Source organism: Sapajus apella, unplaced genomic scaffold (genome assembly GCF_009761245.1).
Source record: "Sapajus apella isolate SASKATOON/1434 unplaced genomic scaffold, GSC_monkey_1.0 scaffold112, whole genome shotgun sequence".
NCBI lineage: Eukaryota > Metazoa > Chordata > Mammalia > Primates > Cebidae > Sapajus > Sapajus apella.
Genome location: NW_022437052.1, coordinates 2664746 through 2690104, shown reverse-complemented (window position 1 = coordinate 2690104; position 25359 = coordinate 2664746). Strand labels below are relative to the sequence as shown.

At 42.6% G+C, this 25359-nt stretch overlaps 1 protein-coding gene across 10 annotated transcripts in view; it reads left to right on the top strand.

Annotated features, from left to right (window-relative positions):
• Positions 1 to 2162: 2162 nt before the first annotated feature.
• SLC36A1 (solute carrier family 36 member 1) overlaps positions 2163 to 25359 on the top strand; it is a 74925-nt gene continuing 51728 nt past the window's right edge. For 3 of the 10 annotated variants that reach the window (XM_032259843.1, XM_032259842.1, XM_032259834.1), the window contains exons 1-2: positions 2163 to 2463; positions 20572 to 20719. In XM_032259843.1, coding sequence (XP_032115734.1) covers positions 20577 to 20719 — 143 coding nt within the window. In that variant the 5' untranslated portion in view covers positions 2163 to 2463; positions 20572 to 20576. Of the gene's footprint in view, positions 2464 to 2483; positions 3379 to 12930; positions 13437 to 20571; positions 20720 to 25359 lie in introns of those variants that run through there. The other 7 variants (XM_032259836.1, XM_032259840.1, XM_032259835.1 and 4 more) reach the window with 7 other exon arrangements.

Below are 25359 nucleotides of genomic sequence, written 5' to 3'. Positions count from 1 at the left end.
TGCATTAGCAAAATCAGCCTGTAATTTTCTTGTTATAGTGTTTTTCTCTGGCTTAGGTATCAAGGTAATGCTGGCCTCATAAAATGTGTTGGGAAGTACTCCCTCTAGCTCCATGCTTTTTGGAAGAGTTTATTAAGTATTGGTAATCTTCTTTGAATGTTTGTAGAAGTCAGCTGTGAAGCCATCTGGTCTTTCAGGGAAATTTAAACAGAAAGCCAGAAAGTCAAATAGTCTCTGTTACATCTTCAATCTCTTTGTCTGTTCAAGCTTTCCATTTCTTCCTGATTTCAATCTTGGTACGTTGTATTTTTCTAGGAATTTCTCCATTTCCTCTGGGTTATACAATTTGTTGGCAAATAATTGTTCATAATAGCCCCATATGATTCTTTTTATTTCTGAAGCATCTGTTGTGGTGTCATTTTCATTTTTTATTTAATTAGAGATTTCCTTTTTACTTAGACTAGATAAAGGTACGTCAATTTTATTTTTTCCAAAAAATAAACTCTTAGTTTTATTGATTTTGGCTATGTTTTTTTCTGTTGTCTATTTGATTTATTTTTGTTCTGCTCTTTATTTCTTTCCTTCTGCTAACTTTGGGTTTTGTGAGCTCTATTTTTTCCAGTTTCTTCAGGTGTAATGTTAAACTATTTAATTGGTATTGTTCTTCTTTTTTAATGTAGGCATTTATTGCTATAAAATTCTCTCTTAGAACTACCTTTGCTGCATTCTGTAAGCTTTAATATGTTATGTTTCCATTGTCAATTGTCTGAAAATATTTTTTTAAATTTCCCTTTTGATTTCATCTTTGACCTATAGGTTGTTTAGAAGCATGGGACCAGGCGTGGTGGCTCACACCTGTAATCCCAGCACCTTGGGAAGCCGAGGTGGGCAGATCATCTGAGGACAGGAGTTTGAGACTAGCCTGACCAACATGGTGAAACCTTGTCTCTACCAAAAATACAAAATTAGCCAGGCGTGGTGGCACATGCCTGTAATCCCAGCTACTTGGGAAGCTGAGACAAGAGAATTGCTTGAATCTGGGAGGCAGAGGTTGCAGTGAGCTGTGATTGTGCCATTGCACTCCAGACTACGCAACAAGAGTGAAACTCCATCTCAAAGAAAAAAAGTGTGTTGTTTATTTTCCACATATTTGTGAATTTTCCAAGATTCTTCCTGTTATTGATTTCTAGCTTCATACCATTATGGTCTGAAAGAATATTAATATGATTTCAATCTTCTTAAATTTAAGGCTTGTTTTCTGGATTAGCATCTGGTCCATTCTAGAGAATGCTCCAAGTGTGTTTGAGAAAAATGTGTATTCTGTTTCTGTTGGATGAAAAGTTCTGTATATATCTGTTAGGTTCATTTGGTTTAAAGTGCAATTCAAGTTCATTATTTCCTTATTTTCTCTCTAGTTGCTCTATCCATTGTGGAAAGTGGGATATTGACTTTCCTACTACTACTGTGTTGCTATCTATTTCTCCCTTCATGGCCATTAATATTAGTTGTATGTGTTTGGGTGCTCCGATGTTGCATGCATGTGTATTTATGATTGTGCCCTCTTGATGAATTGGCCCCTTTATCATTAAACAATGATCTCTGTCTCTTGAGACAGTTTTGACTTGAGGTCTATTTGTTACATATTTGTTAAAGGGAAAATCTACAACAAGGAGGTAAAAGGAGAAGCCTAGATATATAATGCTGAAATGTTGCCATCCATTTAAAAATGTTACTTTAAAAATTTAAATGTATTCAAAGATAGTGTTGCCTTACCCCACAGTTCCATTTCCAGTAGCAACTACAGATGAGAGTTTGTGTATGCGTCTGAAAATTTGACTAGAAGATTTTTTAAAAATATGAATATTTCTTATAAAAGCAATATAAACCCATCGGGATGTGTAAAAGAAAATATAGCCAGTGTTAAAATTAGCAATGTTTCACAAACCCACAACTCAAGGCACAGTGTTCTTCTACTGGACTCTGCCCCATGCCCAAGATCAGTGCCCCGTTCAGTGCCTACTCGCGGTCTCCAGCGCCCAGAACATAGTCCACCCAGCAGTGGCAGTAATAGGTCGTCAGGTGGTGCTGTGGAGCAGAGCGCCGGCCGCTCAGTGAGAAAACAGGGGCGGCAGCGCAAAGGAGCACGTGATCTCGGCCTAGGGCGTGGGCGCCGGGCTCACGTGACGAGGCCCGGAAGCGACTGCCGGGGCAGCAAAGGAGGATGGCGAGGGGCTGGTACTGAAGCCGGGAAAGGTGGGCTGTGCTGAAGCCAGAGCCGGAGCCTGGGGGGGCTGGAACGCGAGCCGTGAGTTCCTCCACTGACGCGCTCCGGCTGGCGGCGCTCGCCGCCCGGGGCAGGACCCACCTCGCCTTCCTCCGGCGTTGCAGATGCTCCAGGTCAGGCACCGGACGCGCCCGGGCTGCGGGTCCGCGACTCCTCGGCGTCCCCGGGCCGCAGCTGCGGTACGACGCGGGCACCCCTCTGTGAACTGGGCGAAGTGGGGATCCCTGCCCCTCGCGCTATCTTTCTTGACCTCGTGGAACCGGTTGGGGTCTCACCGTCCTATTTGACAGGTGTGGGAAACGGGGGTAGAAGGTGACGATAACCCAAACAACCATCTAGGGCGTCTTTTGCGCCTCCTAAAGGGCCCCAGCTGTTCCCAGCAAATGTCTTGTCCGCTGCGGGAGCCCTGCTCGAGACTGGCTAATAATAGGTCTTTGGGTCAGAATTGCAAGGACCCTGGGAAGTCGTCTGGTGCAACTCCTTCCCAGGACCTAGCCCGTACTCCGGGAAGGGGTAAGGGCGTGCCTAAGGTCACCCAGCGAGTTAATCGTAGACCTACGCCTGGAATGCAAATGTTCCTAAGCTTCAGCAGCTGTTTGCTTTTCGCCACACTGCCTCCTGCGGGAAACTTGACGTGTGAAAAGGCACCCTTTTCTGTCCCTTTCTCTTTTAGTCCACTCCCTTTTTAGCTGTCTGCATTTTCCACCACTGGGGTTTGGTTTGCTCTGGGTGTGGTTCCCTGTTTGTTCATTATTTTTCTGCAAGCTCATCCTTCTCTAGGTTTTGGTTTCTAACCGTCCTGGATTCTATGTAAGTCATACCAAAATATGAAATATGAATCGGAGTGTGCTTCTGGGAGGTTGGGCGGCTGAGCCGAGGTTGTGGACATCAGAGCCCTGACATTAACTTGAAGAATGTAAAGACCTTTGCTTTATTTTTTCTGTAACTTGTCAGATTTGGGGTTGCTCATCTGGATGGACGTTTTACAGTTATTTGAATTTTGCTGAAGATAGCATCATGGTGCAATGGACAGAACAGAGATTGAGGAATCAGGAGATTTTGTCCTAGCTCTGCCGCTTACCTGGCAACCTTAGGTGAGTTGGGTTTAGGTTTCTCAGATTAGACAATGATAGAATTGAATCCTTAACAGCCCCTTCTGCTGTGATCTGGAGGCTGTGCATCTAGGTTTGGTTTTTTGTTTATTTTTTAATAGAGATGAAGTCTCAGTATGTTGCCCAGGCTGATCTCAAACTCCTGATCTCAAGCGATCCTCCCACCTTGGCCTCCCAAAGTATTGGGATTACAGGTGTGAGCCAGTCCCCCTGACCAGTGTCTGTTTGGTTTTTTATTCAGAGAGATTTTACCCCTGTGTACACTAAGTATTAATTAGCCTTTCAACAAGACAGTCCAGTTGTCTAGGAAGTAGTTTTTTCTGCTTATTCCTATGTTGCCATAAAATTCTCCTCCTCTTTCTTCGTATTTCTGTATTATGTCTAAGCTAAATGCTAACAGCTCAAAATGATTTTTAACTGTCTTTTATTATTTTAAACATGATCAGGGTCCTCTTTTGACTCTTGTCTAGAGCGTCGTTTACAGTAATTAACTTACTTGTACATTTAGAACATGTTTTCTTTAAAGATGTTATTGAAGTCAAGTAGAAAGGGACACAAACAGCTCTGTCATTCACTTTGTGTTTGAGACTCAGAGTTTGTCTGGGGATGGAGGCTATGTGCAGCAGAGGCTGTGCTGATAACAGCATGAAGCCTCTCCCTTTGTTTTCTGATTGTATCATTTATAATTGCCTGCTCTGAAGTCCTTGTTTGCCCTTTAAGGCATGTAGCTGTTCATTCAGCCTCCTCTTGTGGCAGTTCGTAGTGCTCAAAGCTGTCTCTGTTTCAAAGACAGTGTAAGCAAGTGGGATTCCATTTATTTTGTAACATTCTGGAGATTACAGCTGGGACCAATAGGAGAAAGTGCCATAAGGGAAGGGTGTTTGGTAAGTGTAAAAACTTTCAAAGAATTAGTGGTCTCCCGTATTAGAACACTGAGCGTGGAGTTCCCTGCCACTAGAGGCAATCATCTCTGGGCAATTACTTTGGGGTTGTTCTGGATGAAATTAGATTGTTGGGTAGAGGACTGGACTAGACAAAGTTTTAAGTTTTCTTTAAACTCAGAGTCTGTGACATTCTAGGACTGGACTCACTAGCATGTAGACTGGATGGGGCAGATGTCCACTCACTAGCATGTAGAGTGGATGGGGCAGATGTCCACTCACTAGCATGTAGAGTGGATGGGGCAGATGTCCACTCAGTAGCATGTTAGAGTGGATGGGGCAGATGCCCACTCACTAGCATGTAGAGTGGATGGGGCAGATGCCCACTCACTAGCATGTAGAGTGGATGGGGCAGATGCCCACTCAGTAGCATGTAGAGTGGATGGGGCAGATGCCCACCCACTAGCATGTAGAGTGGATGGGGCAGATGCCCACTCACTAGCATGTAGAGTGGATGGGGCAGATGTCCACTCAGTAGCATGTTAGAGTGGATGGGGCAGATGCCCACTCACTAGCATGTAGAGTGGATAGGGCAGATGCCCACTCAGTAGCATGTAGAGTGAATGGGGCAGATGCCCACTCAGTAACATGTAGAGTGGATGGGGCAGATGCCCACCCACTAGCATGTAGAGTGGATGGGGCAGATGTCCACCCACTAGCATGTAGAGTGGATGGGGCAGATGTCCACCCACTAGCATGTAGAGTGGATGGGGCAGATGTCCACTCACTAGCATGTAGAGTGGATGGGGCAGATGTCCACTCACTAGCATGTGGAGTGGATGCGGCAGATGTCCATTCACTAGCATGTGGAGTGGATGGAGCACATGTCCACTCACTAGCATGTAGAGTGGATGGGGCAGATGTTCACCACTCACTAGCATGTAGAGTGGATGGGGCAGATGTCCACTCACTAGCATGTAGAGTGGATGGGGCAGATGTCCACTCACTAGCATGTAGAGTGGATAGAGCAGATGTCCACTCACTAGCATGTAGAGTAGATGGGACAGATGTCCACTCACTAGCATGTAGAGTGGATGGAGCAGATGTCCACTCACTAGCGTATAGAGTGGATAGGGCAGATGTCCACTCACTAGCATGTAGAGTAGATGGGACAGATGTCCACTCACTAGCATGTAGAGTGGATGGAGCAGATGCCCACTGTTGTGACTACTTTGTTTCTATTTATTCCTTTGTGTCAGATAACTATTCTCATATTAAGTAATCCTGCTTTTTCTTTTCATATATATATATTTTTTATTGCACTTTAGGTTCTGGGGTACATGTGAAGAACATGCAGGATTGTTGCATAGGTACATACATGGTTTGCTGCCTCCATCCTCATCACCTATATGTGGCATTATTCCCCATGTTATCCCTCCCCAACTTCCTACCCTGCACTGTCCCTCCCCTAGTGCCCCTCAACAGACCTCAGTGTGTAGTGCTCCCCTCCCTGTGTCCATGTGTTCTCATTGTATAACACCCGCCTATGAGTGAGAAAATGCAGTGTTTGATTTTCTGTTCTTGTGTCAGTTTGCTGAGAATGATGGTTTCCAGGTTCATCCATGTCCCTACAAAGGACACGAACTCATCATTTTTTATGGCTGCGTAGTATTCCATTGTGTATATGTGCCACATTTTCCCTGTCCAGTCTATCATCGATGGACATTTGGGTTAGTTCCAAGTCTTTGCCATTGTAAACAGTGCTGCAATGAACATACCTGTTCATATGTCTTATAATAGAATGATTTATAATCTCTTGGATATATACCCAGTAATGGGATTGCTGGGTCAAATGGAATTTCTGTTTCTAGGTCCTTGAGGAATTGTCACACTGTCTTCCACAATGGTTGAACTAATTTACACTCCCACCAACAGTGTAAAACTGTTCCTATTTCTCCACATCCTCTCCAGCATCTGTTGTCTCCAGATTTTTTAATGATCACCATTCTAACTGGAGTGACATGGTATCTCAATGTAATTTTGATCTGCATTCTCTAATGACCAGTGATGATGAGCATTTTTTCATATGTTTGTTGGCCTCATATATGTCTTCTTTTGAAAAGTGCCTGATCATATTCCTTTGCCCACTTTTGAATGGGTTTGTTTGTTTGTTTCTTATAAATCTGTTTTAGTTCTTTGTACATTCTGGATATAAGTCCTTTGTCAGATGGGTAGATTGCAAAATTTTTTTCCCATTCTGTTGGTTGCCAGTTCACTCTAATGATTGTTTCTTTTGCTGTGCAGAAGCTCTGGAGTTTAATTAGATCCAGTTTATCTATTTTGGCTTTTGTTGTTTTAGTCATGAAGTCCTTGCCTACGCCTATGTCCTGAATGGTTTTGCCTAGGTTTTCTTCTAGGGGTTTTATGGTGTTAGGTCTTATATTTAAGTCTATTCCATCTGGGGTTAATTTTAGTGTAAGGTGTCAGGAAGGGGTCCAGTTTCTGCTTTCCACACATGGCTAGCCAGTTTTCCCAACACCATTTATTAAACAGGAAATCCTTTCCCCATTGCTTGTTTTTGTCTGGTTTGTCAAAGATCAGATGGTTGTAGATGTGTGGCATTGCCTCTGAAGCCTCTGTTCTGTTCCATTGGTCTATATCTCTGTGTTGGTACCAGTACCATGCTGTTTTGATTACTGTAGCCTTGTAGTATAGTTTGAAGTCAGCTAGCGTGATGCCTCCCTCCAGCTTTGTTCTTTTTGCTTAGGATTGACTTGGCTATGTAGGCTCTCTTTTGGTTCCATATGAAGTTTAAGGTGGTTTTTTCCAGTTCTGTGAAGAAGGCCATTGGTAGCTTGGTGGGATAGCATTGAATCTATAAATTACTTTGGGCAGTATGACCATTTTCATGATATTGATTCTTCCTAACCATGAGCATGGAATGTTTCTCCATCTGTTTGTGTCCTCTCTTATTTCATTAAGCAGTGGTATGTTGTTCTCCTTGAAGAGGTCCTTTACATCCTTTGTTAGTTGTATTCCTATGTATTTTATTCTCTTTGTAGCAATTGTGAATGGCAGTTCGTTCTTGATTTGGCTCTCTTTAAGTCTGTTATTGGTGTATAGGAATGCTTGTGATCTCTGCACATTGATTTTGTATCCTCAGACTTTGCTGAAGTTGCTTTATCAGTTTCAGGAGATTTTGGGCTGAGACAATGGGGTCTTCTAAATGTACAATCATGTTGTCTGCAAATAGAGACAATTTGACTTCTTCCTTTCCTAAGTAAATACCCTTTATTTCTTTTACTTGCCTGATTGCTCTGGCTAGAACTTCCAGTATTATATTGAATAGGAGTGGTGAGAGAGGGCATCCTTGTCTAATGCCATACTTCAAAGGGAATGCTTCCAGTTTTTGCTTATTCAGTATGATATTGGCTGTGGGTTTGTCATAAATATTTTTTATTATTTTCAGATACATTCCATTGATACCTGGTTTATTCAGAGTTTTTAGCATAAAGGGCAGTTGAATTTTGTCAAAGGCCTTCTCTGCATCAATTGAGATAATCATGTGGTTTTTGTGTTTGGTTCTGTTTATGTAGTGAATTACGTTTATAGACTTGTGTATGTTGAACCAGCCTTGCATCTCTGGGATGTAGCCTACTTGATTGTGATGGATAAGCTTTTTGATGTGCTGTTGCAATTGGTTTGCCAGTATTTTATTGAAGATTTTTGCGTCTATGTTCATCATGGATATTGGCCTGAAGTTTTCTTTTCTTTTTGAATCTCTGTCGGGTTTTCATATCAGGATGATGTTGGTCTCATAAAATGATTTGGGAAGGATTCCCTCTTTTTGGATTGTTTGGAATAGTTTCAGAAGAAGTGGTACCAGCTCCTCTTTGTGTGTCTGGTAGAATTCAGCTGTGAACCCATCTGAACCTGGGCTTTTTTTGGTTTGTAGGCTATTAGTTGCTGCCTCAACTTCAGCCCTTGTTATTGATCTATTCAGGGTTTCGACTTCTTCCTGGTTTAGGCTTGGGAGATGCAAGTGTCCAGGAATTTATCCATTTCTTCCAGGATTACTGGTTTATGTGCATAGAGTTTTTTGTAGTAATCTCTGATGGTGGTTTGTATTTCTGTGGAATCTGTGGTGATATCCCCTTTATTGTTTTTTATTGCATCTATTTGATTATTCTCTCTTTTCATTTTTATTAATCTGGCTAGTGGTCTGTTTTGATCTTTTCATAAAACCAGCTCCTGGATTTATTGATTTTTTGAAGGGTTTTTTGTGTCTCTCTCTCCTTGGTTCTGCTCTGATCTTAGTTATTTCTTGTCTTCTGCTAGCTTTTCAGTTTTTTTTTGTTTTTTTTTTTGATCTTGCTCCTCTAGCTCTTTTAATTTTGATGATAGGGTGTCAATTTTAGATCTTTCCTTGCTTCTTATGTGGACATTAATTGCTATAAATTTTCCTGTAGACACTGCTTTAAATGTGCCCCAGAGATTCTGGTATGTTGTGTCTTTGTTCTCGTTGGTTTCGAAGAACATCTTTATTTCTGCCTTCATTTCATTGTTTATCCTGTCAGCATTCAAGAGCCAGTTGTTCAGTTTCCATGAAGTTGTGTGGTTCTGAGTTAATTTCTGAATTCTGAGTTCTAATTGGATTGCACTGTGGTCTGAGAGACTGTTTGTTATGATTTCCATTCTTTTGTATTGGCTGAGGAGTGATTTACTTCCAATTATATGGTTAATTTTAGAGTAGGTGTGATGTGGTGCTGAGAAGAATGTATATTCTGTGGATTTGGGGTGGAGAGTTCTGTAGATGTCTATTAGGTCCGCTTGGTCCAGATCTGAGTTCAAGTCCTGGATATCCTTATTAATTTTCTGTCTCTTTGATCTGTCTAATATTGACAGTGGAGTGTTAAAGTCTCCCATTATTATTGTGTGGGAGTCTAAGTCTGTTTGTAGGTCATTAGGAACTTGCTTTATGTATCTGGGTGCTCCTGTATTGGGTGCATATATATATAGGATCATTAGCTCTTCTTGTTGCATTGGTCCTTTTACCATCATGTAATGCCCTTCTTTGTCTGTTTTGATCTTTGTTTGTTTAAAGTCTATTTTACAGAGACTAGGATTGCAACTTCTGCTTTTTTTTTTTTTGCTCCCCATTTGCTTGGTAATTCTTCCTCCATCCCTTTATTTTGAGCCTATGTATATCCTTGCATGTGTGACGGGTTTCCTGAATACAGCACCCCAATGGGTTTTGACTTTTTGTCCAATTTGCCAGTCTGTGTCTTTTGATTGGGGCATTTAGCCCATTTACATTTAAGGTTAATATTGTTATGTGTGAATTTGATCCTGCCATTTTGATGGTAGCTGGTTGTTTTGCCCATTAGTTGATGCAGTTTCTTCACTGTGTTGATGCTGTTTACCATTTGGCATGTTTTTGGAGTGGCTGGTACTGGTTGTTCCTTTCTATGTTTAGTGCTTCTTTCAGGAGCTCTTATAGAGCAGGCCTGGTGGTGATGAAATCTCTGAGCAATTGCTTGTTCATAAAGGATTTTATTTCTCCTTCGCTTATGAAGCTTAGTTTCGCTGGATATGAAATTCTAGGTTGAAAGTTCTTTTCTTTAAGGATGTTGAATATTGGCCCCCACTCTCTTCTGACTTGCAGGGTTTCTGCTGAGAGATCTGCTGTGAGTCTGATGGGCTTCCCTTTGTGGGTAACCCGACCTTTCTGTCTGGCTGCCCTTAGCATTTTTTCCTTCATTTCAACCCTGGTGAATCTGACAATTATGTGCCTTGGGGTTGCTCTTCTTGACGAATATCTTTGTGGTGTTCTCTGTATTTCCTGGACTTGAATATTGGCCTGCCTTGCTAGGTTGGGGAAGTTCTCCTGGGTAATATCCTGAAGAGTGTTTTCCAGCTTGGATTCATTCTCTCCGTCACATTCAGGTACACCTGTCAAATGTAGATTAGGTCTTTTCACATAATCCCATATTTCTTGGAGGCTTTGTTCATTTCTTTTTACTCTTTTCTCCAGTCTTATCTTCTCATTTTATTTCATTGAGTTGATCTTCAATCTCTGATATCCTTTCTTCTGCTTGGACGATTTAGCTATTGAAACTTGTGTATGCTTTATGAAGTTCTCATGTTGTGTTTTTCAGCTCCATCAATTCATTTATCTTCCTCTCTAAGCTATTTATTCTCATTAGCATTTCGTTAAACCTTTTTTAAAGGTTCTTAGTTTCTTTGTATTGTCTTAGAACATGATCTTTTAGCTCAGAGAAATTTGTTATTACCCACCTTCTGAAGCCTGTTTCTGTCAATTCATCAGACTCATTCTCCATCCAGCCTTGTTCCCTTGCTGGTGAGGAGTTTTGATCCCTTTGAGGAGGAGAGGCGTTCTGGTTTTGGATATTTTCATCCTTTTTGTGCTATTTTCTTCCCATCTTTGTGGATTTATCTACCTGTGGTCTTTGTAGTTGGTGGCTTTCAGATGGGGTCTCTGGATGTCCTTTTTGTTCGTGATGAAATTGTTTCTTTCTGTTTCTTAGTTTTCCTTCTAATAGGCCCCTCTGCTGTAGGATTGCTGGAGGCCCACTCTAGACCCTGCTTGCCTGGCATCACCCGTAGTGGCTGCAGAACCATAAGGGTTGCTGCCAGTTTCTTCTTCTGTTATCTTTGTCCCAGAAGGATACCCACCAGATGTTAACCTGAGCTCTCCTTTATGAGGTATCACTGCATATATGGGGATCAGGGAGCTGCTCGAGGAGACAGTCTGTCCCTTATAGGAGCTCAGGTGCTGAGCTGTGAGCTCCGTTTTTATATTCAGAGCTGCTGGGCAGGTACATTTAAGTCTGCTGCAGCAGAACTCATAACTGCCTTTTTTCCCCAGGTGCTCTGTTCTGGAAAGGTGGGGCTTTATTTTTAAGTTCCTGTTGTGCTTCTGCCTTTTTTCAGAGATGCCCTGCCCAGTGAGGAGGTAGCCTAGTCGCAGTCTGCCAGCAGAGGTGTTACTGAGCTGCCGTGGACTCTGGCCAGCTGCTGTGTGAACTTCCTTGCAGTTTTGTTTATAGGGGAATAGTTAGAAATGCCTTGGTGGGCTGGGTGCAGTGGCTCACACCTGTAATACCAGCACTTTGGGAGGCTGAGGAGGGTGGATCACAAGGTCACGAGATCAAGACCATCCTGGCCAACATGGTGAAACATCATCTCTACTAAAATACAAAAATTAGCTGGGCATTGTGGTACATGCCTGTAGTCCCAGCTATCAGGGAGGCTGAGGCAGGAGAATTGCTTGAACCCAGGAGGCAGAGGTTGCAGTGAGCCAAGATCGTGCCACTGCACTCCAGCCTGGTGCCTGGCGACAGAGCAAGACTCCGTCTCAAAAAAAAAAAAAAAAAAAAAAAAAAAAAACTGCCTTGGTAATGGTGGTCTGCCTCAATAATGGCAGACTGCCTCGGTAACGGCGGACTGCCTCGGTAATGGCAGACTACCTTGGTAGTGTTGGACTGTTTCGGTAATGGTGGACTACCTTGGTAGTGGTGGACTGCCTTGGTAATGACGGACTACCTCCGTAGTGGTGGACTACCTCAGTAATAGTGGACGCCCCTCCCCCACAGAGCTGGACTGTCCCAGGTCCAGCTGTGCTTGCTGTGAAACTCTCAGTCTGGAGAGTTTCAGATTGCTGGTCTTTGTTGTGGTGGGACCCGCCGAGCCAGATCACCTGGCTCCCTGTTTCAGCCCCCTTTTTTTTCAGTTGAATGGGCGACTCGGTCTCCCAGGCATTCTAGTCACCAGTTGAAACAGCGCCTGGATTTGTGTGTTTCTGTGCGGAGACCCGCTGCACCAGCTGAAAGAGCTGCACTGGAGACTCATGGTGCTTTTTTGCCCTGGAATCTCCTGGTCTGTGGGCAGTAAAAATTCGTTTGGAAATGCAGTGACCACTCACTCTCTGCGTTTTTGCTGGGAACTGCAATCCAGAGCTGTTCCTATTCTGCCATCTGGGATCGTCCGCCTCTTTTCTTTTTTTTTTTTTTATCACCTCCCTCTCCCTTCCAGTGAGTCAGTGAGTGTCTCAGTTCTTTAAATACTTGATATCTCTTCAAAGGTCAGATGAGCGAATGGTCTTCATTTCTGCTTTTCCTGGCCTTCTGAAGTGTGTGACTGATTAACACTACTCATACCTAGGCCAGCTTTTCTCTTTTTCCCATAGAGAAAACTTACATTGAATCTGCTTATTTCCATCCAGGCCTTGTCTTGTTTCCCATAGAGGAAACTCACACTGACTCTGTTTACCTCCACCCAGGCCTTGGAAGAATCCTGTTCCTCTCTCCTTTGGCCAGGCCTTACTGTGATGAGCACATAAAGGTAGCCTCTATTTAATGTGCATGGGGTCCGACGGATGGGGCACTTAAAACAGGCTGAAATAGGAACAATATGGTGCTGCTTTTGGGATTGTCTCTTCTTTTATCCCCCAAAACATTTCTCTTGGAAGCCTTGATACCCAGGGCCAGTTGTTTTTTACGTTTAATTCTTCTTCTTCTTCTTTTTTTTTTTTTTAAATAAAAGTGACCCTTGGTGCTAAACTTTTAATCATTATTATTATTTTTATTATTATTTTTTTTTTAGAGATGAGGTCTCACTATTTTGTCCAGGCTGATTTTGAACTCCTGAGCTAAAGCAATCCTCCCACCTTGGCCTCCCAAAGTGCTGGGATTAGAGATGTCAGCCATCATCCCGGCCCTAGGGCTAGTTCTTAATGGCCACCTCTAGGAGGAAGCGCTCCTGTGTGCTTTCGTTTTCCATGAAGTTAGAAAATCTGTCTGTGAGTTATTGAGGTGTTTATGTCACTTAGATCATCATCTCCCTGATAGGATCCTGGCTCCACTATCCAGAGTGTTAAATGGAGCCCATACTGCAGACTATTTAGTAAACTTTCTCATTTCCTGTCCTTGAACTTCTCTGTAGTAATAATCATACTTGCTGTTATTAATGAGGGTTTATTATGTTCCAGACAACATATCTAACGTTTGTTTTTTCCTCCTATCTTCATAACAATGTTGTGAAATAGGTGTTATTAATGACATCTTTCAGATGAGGAAACTAAGGCAAAGGGAGATTAAGTAACTTGCTCAGAGTCCCACTATCAGACTCCAAACTCAGGTACTGTCTTTTTCTTTTTTCATTCATTCATTCATTCAGTCATTCATTTGTTTATTTTTGAGGCGGAGTCTCGTTCCATCGCCCAGGCTGGAGTGCAGTGGCACAATCTTGACTCACTGTAACCTCCATCTCCTGGGTTCAAGCAGTTCTTCTGCCTCAGCCTCCGGAGTAGCTGGGACTACAGGTGCACACCACCATGCCCAGTTAATTTTTATATTTTTAGGAGAGACAGGGTTTCACCCTATTCAGCCAGGCTGTTCTCAAACTCCTGACCTTGTGATTCACCCACCTCGTCATCCCAAAGTGCTGGGATTACAGGCTGAGCCACTGAGCCTGGCCTCAGGTACTTTTTATTATGCAGAATACCCCCTGCAGACCTAATCCTGCCCCAGTCTCTGAGGCCAGCTTTGTTCTCCGGGAGATTTTAAGAAGGGTAGATAATTTAAGGTGTGGTAGAAAGACCACTGGACTGGGATGCTGGTTTGCTAGATGATCATCTCAAATATTTGAACACTTGGGGCCCGAATGATTCAGCCTTTCTGTGTGGACCTTGGTTTTCTGACTTCCAAGTGGGAAGCTGGAGCTTGATCTTCTTGGAAGTCATGCCTGGTCCTAACATCAACTGATCTTCGTGGTTGTGGGTAAAAGTCTACATATTTGCCTGTTCAGCAGCTGCTCTGTGCAGAACCTGCTGAGGTCAGCAGCTACCCTGTGCCTGCTCTATCATCAGACTTGTACAGGCAAAAGTTTCAATTTATGGAATATTCAGCTCTGGTGAATTGGATGTAATTCTATCTGATGAAAAACAAATTATGTAGAAGTCAAACTATTTTACTTCCCTCTCTTGTAGACCACACATAGCAACACGGCCTGTGTCCTTGTTCATGTTTTTAGAATTCCAGCAACAAAGAAAAGAAAGTACATCTGGGGAATTTGCTGCTACTTTGGGTTCCAAAGTCTAACCCAATATAATTGTTTCAGAATAATGGATGACACTTTTAGCTTGCAAACAATTGTCACTGATGCATGAATTCTGGTAGAGGGTGAGGCCTAGGGCGTACCTATCATAATAAGATCATATATTTTTTTGTAGTGCTTTATATAAATCTACCTATAATCAAGATCACCTAGGAAGGTAGTTAAAATGCCTCATGCCTGTAATCGCATCACTTCGGGTGGATCCCTTGAGGTAAGGAGTTTGAGACCAGCCTGGCCAACATGGAGAAACCTCATCTCTACTAAAAATACGAAAAATTAGCTGGGCATGGTGGTGGGTGCCTGTAATCCCAGCTACTCGGGAGGCTGAGGCTGGAGAATTGCTTGAACCCGGGAAGCAGAGGTAGCAGTGAGCCGAGATCATGCCACTGCAATCCAGCCTGGGGGACAGGGCAAGACACTGTATCAAAAAAAAAAAAAAAAAAAAAAAAACAACATAGGCATGGTGGCTCATGTCTGTAATCCCAGCACTTTGGGAGGCTGAGGCATGTGGACCACCTGAGGTCAGGAGTTCAAGACCAGCCTGGGCCAACATGATGAAACCCCATCTTTACTAAAAATACAAAAAATTAGCTGGGTGTGGTGGCGTGCACCTGTAATCCCAGCTACTGGGGAGGCTGAGGCTGAAGAATCTCTTCAACCTGGAGGCAGAGGTTACAACAGGCTGAGATCTCACCACTGCACTGCAGCCTGGGCAACAAGAGTAAAACTCTTTCTCAAAATAAAAATAAGTAAATAAAAATAAAATAAATAAAATAAAAAGCTCAGGTGGAATCAAGTAGGGCCCAGAAATCTGTTTGTTTTTTTTTTTTCACTAAAATATGTTTCCTTTAACCCAATATATCCCAGATATCATTGCAATATATAATCGTATAAAAATTATTCATGAGATATTTAACAATTTTTTTGGTACCAGTTCATTGAAATCTAGTATGCATACATTTCAATTTTACTGAACTGTATTTCAAGTATGAGGTAGCTATTTATGGCTAGCAGTTACTGTACTAGACGGTGCAAGTTTAGAATATGTTACCATCTATTTAGAGTCTTAATCATCCTTTATTTTGTACAAATCCAGTCACTAAAAAATTGAAATTGGAATCCTGAAACTTTAGAAATGAAAGTGTACTTAGAAATCCTCTAATTCAGTCTTCTCAATTCTGTATCAAAATAAGAAAACAACTTTGGGATTAGAATGCAAAACTTTTGACAACCTGGTTATGTTCTCCTGAGTCCTGAACCCCATACTGGTAAAATGGGAACATTAGCATCTGAATTTAATAGAAAAATTTCTGGCTTTGCCTTAAAAAAAAAAAACACTGTAGAATTCCCTTTTAAACTTGCCCAGTTCCAGAAAATGTAACACATAAAAATTTTTATTTTTAAAAACAGAATAAAATTTATTTTATTTTTAAAAATAAAAATTCATTTTGCACCTACATCTTCCATACTGCATTCATTGCACAAAGCAATCCCACCTGCTAATTTTTAGTGCCAAGCTAACAATAGCATATTTTGTAGATTGAAGAGCAACTCTTGTCATTTATACAACTAAAAAAATAGTTATATAAGGAAAAAGGAAATGTTTTAAGGTTAGTACACTTAAATTTTTATTTTTGATTTTTCTTGGCCATCAAACATGCAGACTTTTCTTACTTAGTCGCTCACTCTTCTGCTCACTCTTCTGAGTCTAAATATCTAATGGAGATTCGGACTTTGTATTCTATTCATTGTCATCAAAAATCTGAAGGACAAGGTTGCCTTCGGCTCTTTATAGCATAATCCTCATATTGACAGTTAATAGGTACTATTAAAATCTCCCATAGGGTGGAAATTGGCAATTGCAGCAGTAGACTTGGCTATTAGATTTCACCAAAAGGAGCCCAAGGGCAGCGTGGCCATGGAGGCTGGCACTGAAGGGGATGGACAGAGAGCAGGAGGAAGAGACCTTGGTTTCCAGAAAGAACCATAGAAAGAACTCCAGGGAGTGGCTGCACCCACTGTCTGGTGCTTGAATCCTTACATAACTGCTCTGAGAAAGGGCTTCTGCTTGGATTTTTCCAGGGATAAGGGAACAGGCTTTCTCCCAGAGTGATCTGTTCTATTTGGAACAAATCTGTCTTTGATAGAAAGTTCTTCCTTATGCCTAGCCAAAAATGAGCCATCTTGACTCTCTACATACTGATCCTAACTCTGCCTGATCTTTGAGGCCCCAAATAACAAGCCTAATGCATATGACAGCTTTTAAAGACAGTTTTTGTACCTCTCAAGTTGCTAGGTAGAACCTTCTCAGTGCTTTCAACCAGTCCTCATTTCGTTGGTTTCCTACCCTTTTTGACCCTGGTTCTGACCCCTGGATATACCACAGTTTTTCATTACTCCCTTTATAGCATGCTGTTTGGAACAGAACACAAAGTCTGGCAATTCTGAGTTATGTAACATCTACCTGTGATTCTCTCATGTCTTAATGCAATCTAGATTGTGTTGCTTTATTTGGCAACTTGGATTATATTATTGCCTTCTGTTGAGCTTATCATCAACCAGAACTCCCAAGCAGAATTTTTTTTTCTTTGTTCAATACGTATGCAGTTGCTAGGCCACATTTTCCATATCCTGCAGTGGCTTATTAGACCTTAGATCTATGGATTTCAGCTTCTTCTTAAGCAGTTTTCTTAGCAACATTCTGCTGTGGGTAACTTCAGTTTTTATATACAACATAAAGGAGCCTCATTAGACCGTTACAGATGTATCAAGCATCTGTACCAAGTAAGCAACAGAGTGGTTCCTCGGTTGTTAGGGAAGGATTGGGCAACTTATGAGTCCCTGTATTCATCCTTTCACCTTCAGTAATATATAGGCATTAACCTAAAGGAAGAAGCTGAGACCCAAAACGTAATTTTTAACAGTTTCCTTGAACCAAAGTGAGGACAGGTGCCCAGGATACACTTCTAAGTTGCTTAGGGGAGTGCTTCCCTTGGCCTTTGTTAGCACAGGTTCTTAAAGGCAAAAGCAAACAAGGAGAGGACTGATACAAAGTTATTTGACAGGAATTCTCATCGGTTTGTCAAAATAACATGGATTAGTGATGGGCTGTACATTGTTGGACTATGTTGTTGGACTATATGGTATGAGTTATGATGTCCAGTGTTAGCATTTTATGACTTAATGGTGTCAGTTAGTCTAGAACCCACATAGCAAGGGGCCTCAAGAGGTAATTATTTAACTCAAGGGGGGAATGAGAGGTGATTGCTATCACATTTTAGTGCCTCTCTGGACCTGATAATTTAAAGGGATTCCTCAGATAAAAAGTTTCTTTTCTTTCTCACAGGATTCACTCAGAAGGTTTTATCTTCAGATGATTTTGGTATGTTGGAAGGGACTAGAAATTAGCAGCTTTTTCTTTTCTTCAGTAGAGGCAGGGTCTCACGATGGTGCCAGGCTGGTCTTGAGCTCCTGGGCCCATGCTGATCCTCCCACCTCGGCCTCCCAAAGTGCTGGGATTACAGATGTGAGCCACTGCACTAAGCTGCTGTTTGCATAATTATATTCAGTGACGCCTAGAATATTAGTGCTAGAAGGAACTGAGAGATGTTTTCGTTTATGCTGCCTGCCTTTTGCACATTTGAAAATGATTCAGAGGTAGTAAGCAAAGTGTTGACAGAGGCAGGCTTGGCGCCTGGGCCTCCTGACATACCTATTAACTGACTTACGAGCTTATGCCCATATAGCAAGAGATTTCAATACTGGTGTTAAGATATTTCAGATATTTTTTTTCCCCCTTGGCCTTCTAATGAGTTTAATTGCCCCAGAGCTGGATGGTGTCCTTGAATTCCTCTAGCTCATGTGTAAATGAAGCTCTCATAGATTTTTAGCTGAAGTGGCTCTGGCAGTGAAGCTAGGCAGGATCCTCTCAGGGATTTCCAGGTCCTTTGCTGGTTTTTTGCCAGGTACTTCCCTTGCAAGATGCTTGAGGGTCCTTCCTACGTTGCAGTTGGTAAAAGATAATGAGGTCTCCCGTGGATCACTCTGGTGCCAGGCTGGCGTGTTTCCAAAGGAGTCCCCTGGGACTGGACCTAAGGGGAACCCTTGGCAGAGCACTGTCCTCTGGCAGGTGGTGCTGGGTGTCTGGGCAGGGTGGGGTACTGTGACATAATTGGAGGTCCTGTCTCTTCTCAAGGTAGCTGAGATAGAATGCCCAGGCTTAAGGTGGGCATCCAGCCACATGCCAGAGGACAGCCTCATGGGCAAACGGCTGTGCCAGTCTGCCAAGTGTTAGAAGGATTTTTTATTTGTAATTTTTAATATTAATGTACCATTTTTTTGTTACTTGGTTCTTGAAGAGCAGGAAGTTGACTCTTTCCCTGTGCTGTAATACTCTCTCATAGCAACTGGCACTCTATAGAGTGGATGTTTTCAGATTCAGATAGGGGCCAGGAGATAATGTTTTCTGCCTGGTACTACCTAGCTGTCGCAGGGCCGGTTACTTAGCATTGATTCTTCATCTTTAAAGTAAGGGGCTTGGAGTAGCCTGTGAAGGCTCATTTAGCAATGGTCTTTATGAGTCTAGGGGCCTGTACACAGCTCCCAAAACGTGTCCTTTTTGTATATCTTAAAGAAGCCCTTGTTCTTCTCTTTTGTGTAGTATTAATAGTATTGCTGAGTAAGTCCACCCAGGGAACACCACTCTCACATCCTCCCAACACATTGAAAGGGGAGTTTTCTTCTCTCATCATTTTAAAAATGAGCAAATCTCCGGCCGGGCACGGTGGCTCACGCCTGTAATCCCAGCACTTTGGGAGGCCGAGGTGGGTGGATCATGAGGTCAAGAGATCGAGACCATCCCGATCAACATGGTGAAACCCCATCTCTACTAAAAATACAAAAAATTAGCTGGGCATGGTGGCGCCCACCTGTAGTCCCAGCTACTCAGGAGGCCAAGGCCGGAGAATTGCCTGAACCCAGGAGGCGGAGGTTGCGGTGAGCCGAGATCACGCCATCCATTGCACTCCAGCCTGGGTAACAAGAGCAAAACTGTGTCTCAAAAAAAAAAAAAAGAGCAAATCTATAGAAGTAAAAAGGAAGAAGAGTTATAGATGGGAGATACTGAGATGAGGGCCGAGGTGAGCACCCTTCAGGGTCCTGGTCTTCCTCTGAGCCGCTTTCAGCTGCTGTTTCTCAGCACTCAGGGTATAAAAGTTACTGGTGGCCACCAAAGAGTATAGGATTGGATGGTGCTCACAGCAGAGGGAAGGAGAATGGCATGTGTGGCTCTGGAACTTGGTGGGAGTTTGAGCAGAATTGGATGATCCAGAGAGGATTTTTTTTTCTTTCTTTCTTTTTTTTTTTGAGACAGAGTTTTGCTCTTGTCTCCCAGGCTAGTACAATGGCACAATCTAGGGTTACTGCAAATTCCGCCTCCCAGGTTCAAGTGATTCTCCTGCCTCAGCCTCGCAAGTAGCTGGTATTATAGGCATGCACCACCACACCCGGCTAATTTTGTATTTTTATTAGAGATGGGGTTTCTCCATGTTGGTCAGGCTGGTCTCAAACTCCCAACCTTAGGTGATCTGCCTGCCTCAGCTTCCCAAAGTGTTGGGATTACAGGTGTGCCTGGACCAGAGGGGATTTCTTGAGTGAAACAGGTTCTCTATTAAAGGCAGAGAAAAAAGAATATACAATGAGAAATACCCAGCTTTCCATCCAAGAGCTTGGGCATATATATACAATTTAGCTATTGTACAAGGTCCAAGAAATTAGCTCAGAGGAAGGAGTGAATAATCCTGACCTAAGGAATCGGGAGTGCTTCCAGGAAGCACTTTTTCATTCCCCCACTCCTCCCAAGCAGTGCCTCACCTCTGCCTTGTCTAGCTATACTGTGGAAAATTTAGAAATTTATGAGTGTAACACCAAGTATACCTATGGGAAGATTAGGAGTCAGAAGTCGAGTGAACCAGCCCACTCCTGTGTACTTTGCACTTTTTCATTTCCCTTAGTACCAGACGCTTTCATGCTTAATCCATAGCACAGCTGTCACAGTGAGCAGCTCTGACAATGACAGCTCCTACCCCAGAGGCCACCCCAAACATGGAGCTACAGGCTCCAGCTGCAGGAGGTCCTAATGCTGGCCCTGTCCCCGCAGCTGCCATGTCCACTCAGAGACTTCGGAATGAAGACTACCATGACTACAGCTCCACTGATGTGAGCCCTGAGGAGAGCCCGTCCGAAGGCCTCAGTCGCCTCTCCTCCCCGGGCTCCTACCAGCGCTTTGGTCAAAGCAACAGCACAACGTGAGTAGCTGTTACCTTCTCCTCTCCTGGGTGGGATTCCTGTTACTAAGTCTCCCTTGGACTTATTTTTCCTCCCCAGTTTCATCAGTCCTCCACTTTACAGATGAAGGTCAGCAATGAAGAGATTGGGCTCACGTGACTGTGCTGAGCTTTGCTTTCACCGGCTGCCACTCTCTAGCCCGTTTCTTATTCTTCGTTCCTTTCAGCTGTGTTGGCCCTACAAGGCTGGTGCCAACTAAGAGCTTGGACTTAAGAAAAGCTTCTACAGAGGACATTCTTTTAATTTAGAACTGTGTCATCTGTGCTAGAACCCCAAATACTCTCTAGGCATAATCGGAAGCTTCCTTTGCAAAAGACTTTGCAAACGACTTCTGCCCCATCACCAAATCACTATTCATTTGACTGAAGAAGCGGGAAGACAGAACAATTAACTTCTGCACTTAACAAATTCAGGGATTGGTAGGAAAGGAGAAGACAGGCTTTGCATTCTCCAAAGAGGGCTTATGTCTTGTCTCCAGAAAATGGAACCCCAGACTCATCTGGGCTGAGTTTGGCCCTCTTTGGGACTCACTTTCCCCAAATGTAAGGAAAAATTGAGGACTCCACTGTGAAGCTATGCTGGCTGTGTGGGGCTCACCACTTGAATTAGAAAATGCAGTTTTGCTACTCCATTGAGTTTCCCAGCTATTCCTGATCTCAGCAGACCTCTGACATTTCTCTGTGTCCCAGCATCCCAGCTTTTGCAGCCCTTCTGTTTATTCCTCAAGCTTAGCTATCACCTTTTCTGTGTTTCTGTGTGGATTGAGTGTGACTTACTGAGAGATCCTTCATGTCCTAGACTTATGCCATTCCTGACGACTGCCAAGCAGACCATGGAAGCTTCTCCTGGAGCTCATCACTGGAGAAGCTCCCTCTGCCTGCACTGTCTCCTGGTACAGGGCATTTTCTCTTGTGAACTGGGTTGGAACTAGAAGATGTGGTCTGTCTACATTCCTGGCCCATCACGACCACTAGCTGATTTCTATGCTCCAGGCTGGAAGTACTCAACCAGTCCTCTAAGATTCTGTTTCTGTAGCTTATTTCTCAGGTGGTATGCTTTTGTAGATTCCTCATTAGCCTGCAGTGGGAGTTAGCTGGTGGTAGATTGCTTAGAGCACAGCTGGCAGCAGTGTGGCTCGCCCTGCCCCTCTTTCCTCCGGCCTTATCAGCATTGGCAACCCCCATGCAGAAGCAGCTCCACACACAGCCAGTGGCATATCATGGCCTCCCGTCAGAGGTCATGCTGATTATTGTGAGATACTGCTAAGCTTCCCTCTCTGTAGTTTCCTTTGCAGTTTTTGCTCCTTTTTGATCTCAGATATCAACTTGTTAAGCAATACTTAGCAGAGGGGGTCTGGATTTTTCTTATTATGGAGACCTCTCTGAAGCTCAAAACTTAGCAACTAGCAACTTCAGGATAGTAGCTCATAGGTTTTGGACATGTGGAAGCTGATGCATGCCTATTAGCTATTCTGAATATCTCTTTTTTTTTTCTCTACATTGTGTTTTAATTAATGGCCAATTCAAAATTATGTCCTTGTTTCTTGGAAATCACATATCAGAAGATACCTTCCTCGGGCTTGTATTGTGACATTTTTCAGGGTGTACTTTGTTCTGAGGTTCCCTTCCTGCCCTGATATTGTGATACAATGTAGGTGACCAGGAAGGTCCATCTGTAGTTGATGGCAGGTATCACAGTCCCATCACAGGTTGTACAAGATAAAGTACTTTGAGGGGACCTAGAGTACTTCTAGCCCGGGGCATAGGATTGACACAAGCATTTATGTAGAAAACATACCAAGTATGATTAAGGTAGAGGTTGATTTGCAGAACCTTCGTAACCTAATTTAATCTTTTAATATGTAGGAAGTGTTAGGGATAAGTTTTTAAGCTGGGTTCCTTTTATATTTCTGCCTTTGCTTACCCTTTGATCCAGTTTGCCAAGTAACAAAATACATGGAAGTACTTCTACGCCTACTGCACGTTTGCATGCACACACCTACCTCTTCTAGAAATCAAGGGCTCAGTAAAAAACCCTAGTTAGAGGGTACAAATAGGAATGCCAAACGATTCCATGAATTTTTTCTTTTCTTTTCTTTAGATGGGTTCTTGCTCTTTTGTCCAGGCTAGAGTGCAGTGGCACAATCATGGCTCACTGCAACCTCTGTCTCCTGGGCTGCAGTGATCCTCCCACCCACCTTAGCTTCCTGAGCAGCTGAGACTACAGGCATGCACCTGGATAATTTTTTTTTTTTTTTTTTATAGAGACAGGGTTTTGCTATGTTGCCAGCTTGTTCTTGAACTCCTGGGCTCAAGTGATCTGCCCGTCTCAGCCTCCCAAAGTGCTGGGATTATAGGTGTGAGCACCATGCCCAACCTGTGAGTTATTTCTTAGTGCGTTCAGTGAGATTATTCACTAACATTTGATGTTTTCAAGCTATTGACTGCTTTGGAGACAGCCTCATTTTATGTTGTTGGGCAATTTTTTTTTTCTCGTTGCCCCTCTGAGTTCCATTATATATATCAAGCCTCTGTGCTTCTTATCCATGTCAAACGGAAACCAGCAGACTGAGACTGGCTCTCTAAAGGTGAGCTGGAGTAGTCATTTGCAAAATGTAGCCTGCAGATTTTTGGGGCTTCCAAAGACCATTTCAAGAAGTCTATGAGGCCAAAACTATCTGCATAATAATACTAAGATGTTGTCTGCCTTTTCACTTGTGGATATCTGTGCTTAGCTTTCATTAACTGCAAGTGAATTGCTTTCACTTGCAGTTAGCAAATATCCACAAGTGAAAGCAATGATGGGTAAAATCGCACTGTAGAATGAATCAAGGCAGTGGCACCAAATTATACTAGTTGTCATTATATTTTTCACTGCCACGCATGCGCAAAGAAAAAAGCCCTTTGTACTTAAGACTGTCTTTAATGAAACAGTCGGAATACTAGTATTTAAAAAATTGAGGCCCTTCAGCATAGGTCTTTCATATTCTCTGTGGCAAAATAGGAAGTACAGATGAAGTACTTCTGTAAGTACCAAAGTATATTACTTGTCTCAAGGCAAAGACCTTGAGTGATTATTTGAGTTGTCAACAAATTTGCTGCTTTTTTTTTTTTTTTTTTTTTTTTTTTTTTAAAAAAAAAAAAAAACAACTAACAAACTGTAGGTCAGTCAGTCAGAATACTTGCAAGACATTTTCTTGAAAGTGAAAGAAATATGCCCATCATCTCAAGGAAAACAATAGACAGTACATATCTGTTGCTTAGAATAAAACTCAAGCTTTCAAGCAAAATTAGAAAAAAAAAAAAAAACAAGTATCCAGTGCCATGGGCTTGATGGCCTCTCTACCTGGAGACTTTTCTGATGAGATCAGTGGTAATATTAATGAATGTGATTTTTTTTTTATTATAATGAAGATGTTAGCATTTGGAAGACCTGTATAAATTCAACCAAAGTGTGATGTTAGGAATTCTGCTTTGGGTAAAATATCCATTGAAAAAGCAAGATCACCGATGGATGGATGGATGGATGGAGACAGAGTCTTGCTCTGTCACCCAGGCTGGAGTGCAGTGGCACAACCTCGGCTCACTGCAACCTCTGCCTCCCAGGTTCAAACGATTATCCTGCCTCAGCCTCCCGAGTACCTGGGATTACAGGCACGGGCCACCACACCCAGCTAATTTGTGTATTTTTAATAGAGAAGGGGTTTCACTATATTGGCCAGGCTAGTCTCAAACTCCCAACCTCAGGTGATCTGCCCTCCTTGGCCTCCCAAAATGCTGGAATTACAGATGTGAACCATTGCACCCAGACCACATTGCAGGTAACTTCTAAAAAACTATCATGTGTGGCATTTTGGAGTCATGTCAAAGAAAAATTACTTTCATTGTCTGTGGCAGCCATTAAAATATTCCTCCTTTTCCAACCACATGTCTATGAAAAAACAATTTTTTTCATAAACTTCAAAAATAACATATCACAATAGATTCAACATAGAAGCAGGTAGTCCAGCTGTCTTCTAAGTGAGATATTAAAGAGATTTCGGGGAAAAAAGTGCTGTTCTTCTCACATTTTCTTTTTTGGAAAACAGGGTCTTTTCCATTAAAAAATTATTTGTATTAACATGGAATGAACTTACTGTTATTTTTAATTAAATATTTTTTTAATTCTCATTTTTAATTTTTAATATAGTATATACCAGCAGATGTAATTGACATCTGCTGCAAAAGCTATTTGGCATCTTTAGTGATTTATCAGAGAATAAAGGGGTCCAGAGACCAAAAAGTCTTAAGAATGAGTGATGGAGCATGAATGGAAGTACAGAGATTTGCTAGGCTCCTCCCTCCCCTTTTCAGAAAGATAGTCCATCCTTGTAGTTAAGACTTCACAGTTTACGGAGTTGATTTTGTGCATCTCACACAGTACTGGGTAATCCCAGCTTGGGGCCATCTATTAAAAAGAGTAATTTTGGTCAATTGCCTAGAGTCCTGGTGTTTCAGAGCTGCAGGGATCATGGAGATCATTTTGTCCTAGTCCAGTTCCCTCACCTTATGGATGAGACGGCAGGCCCGGGAAGGGATGGGAGGAATTGTCATATGAAGGT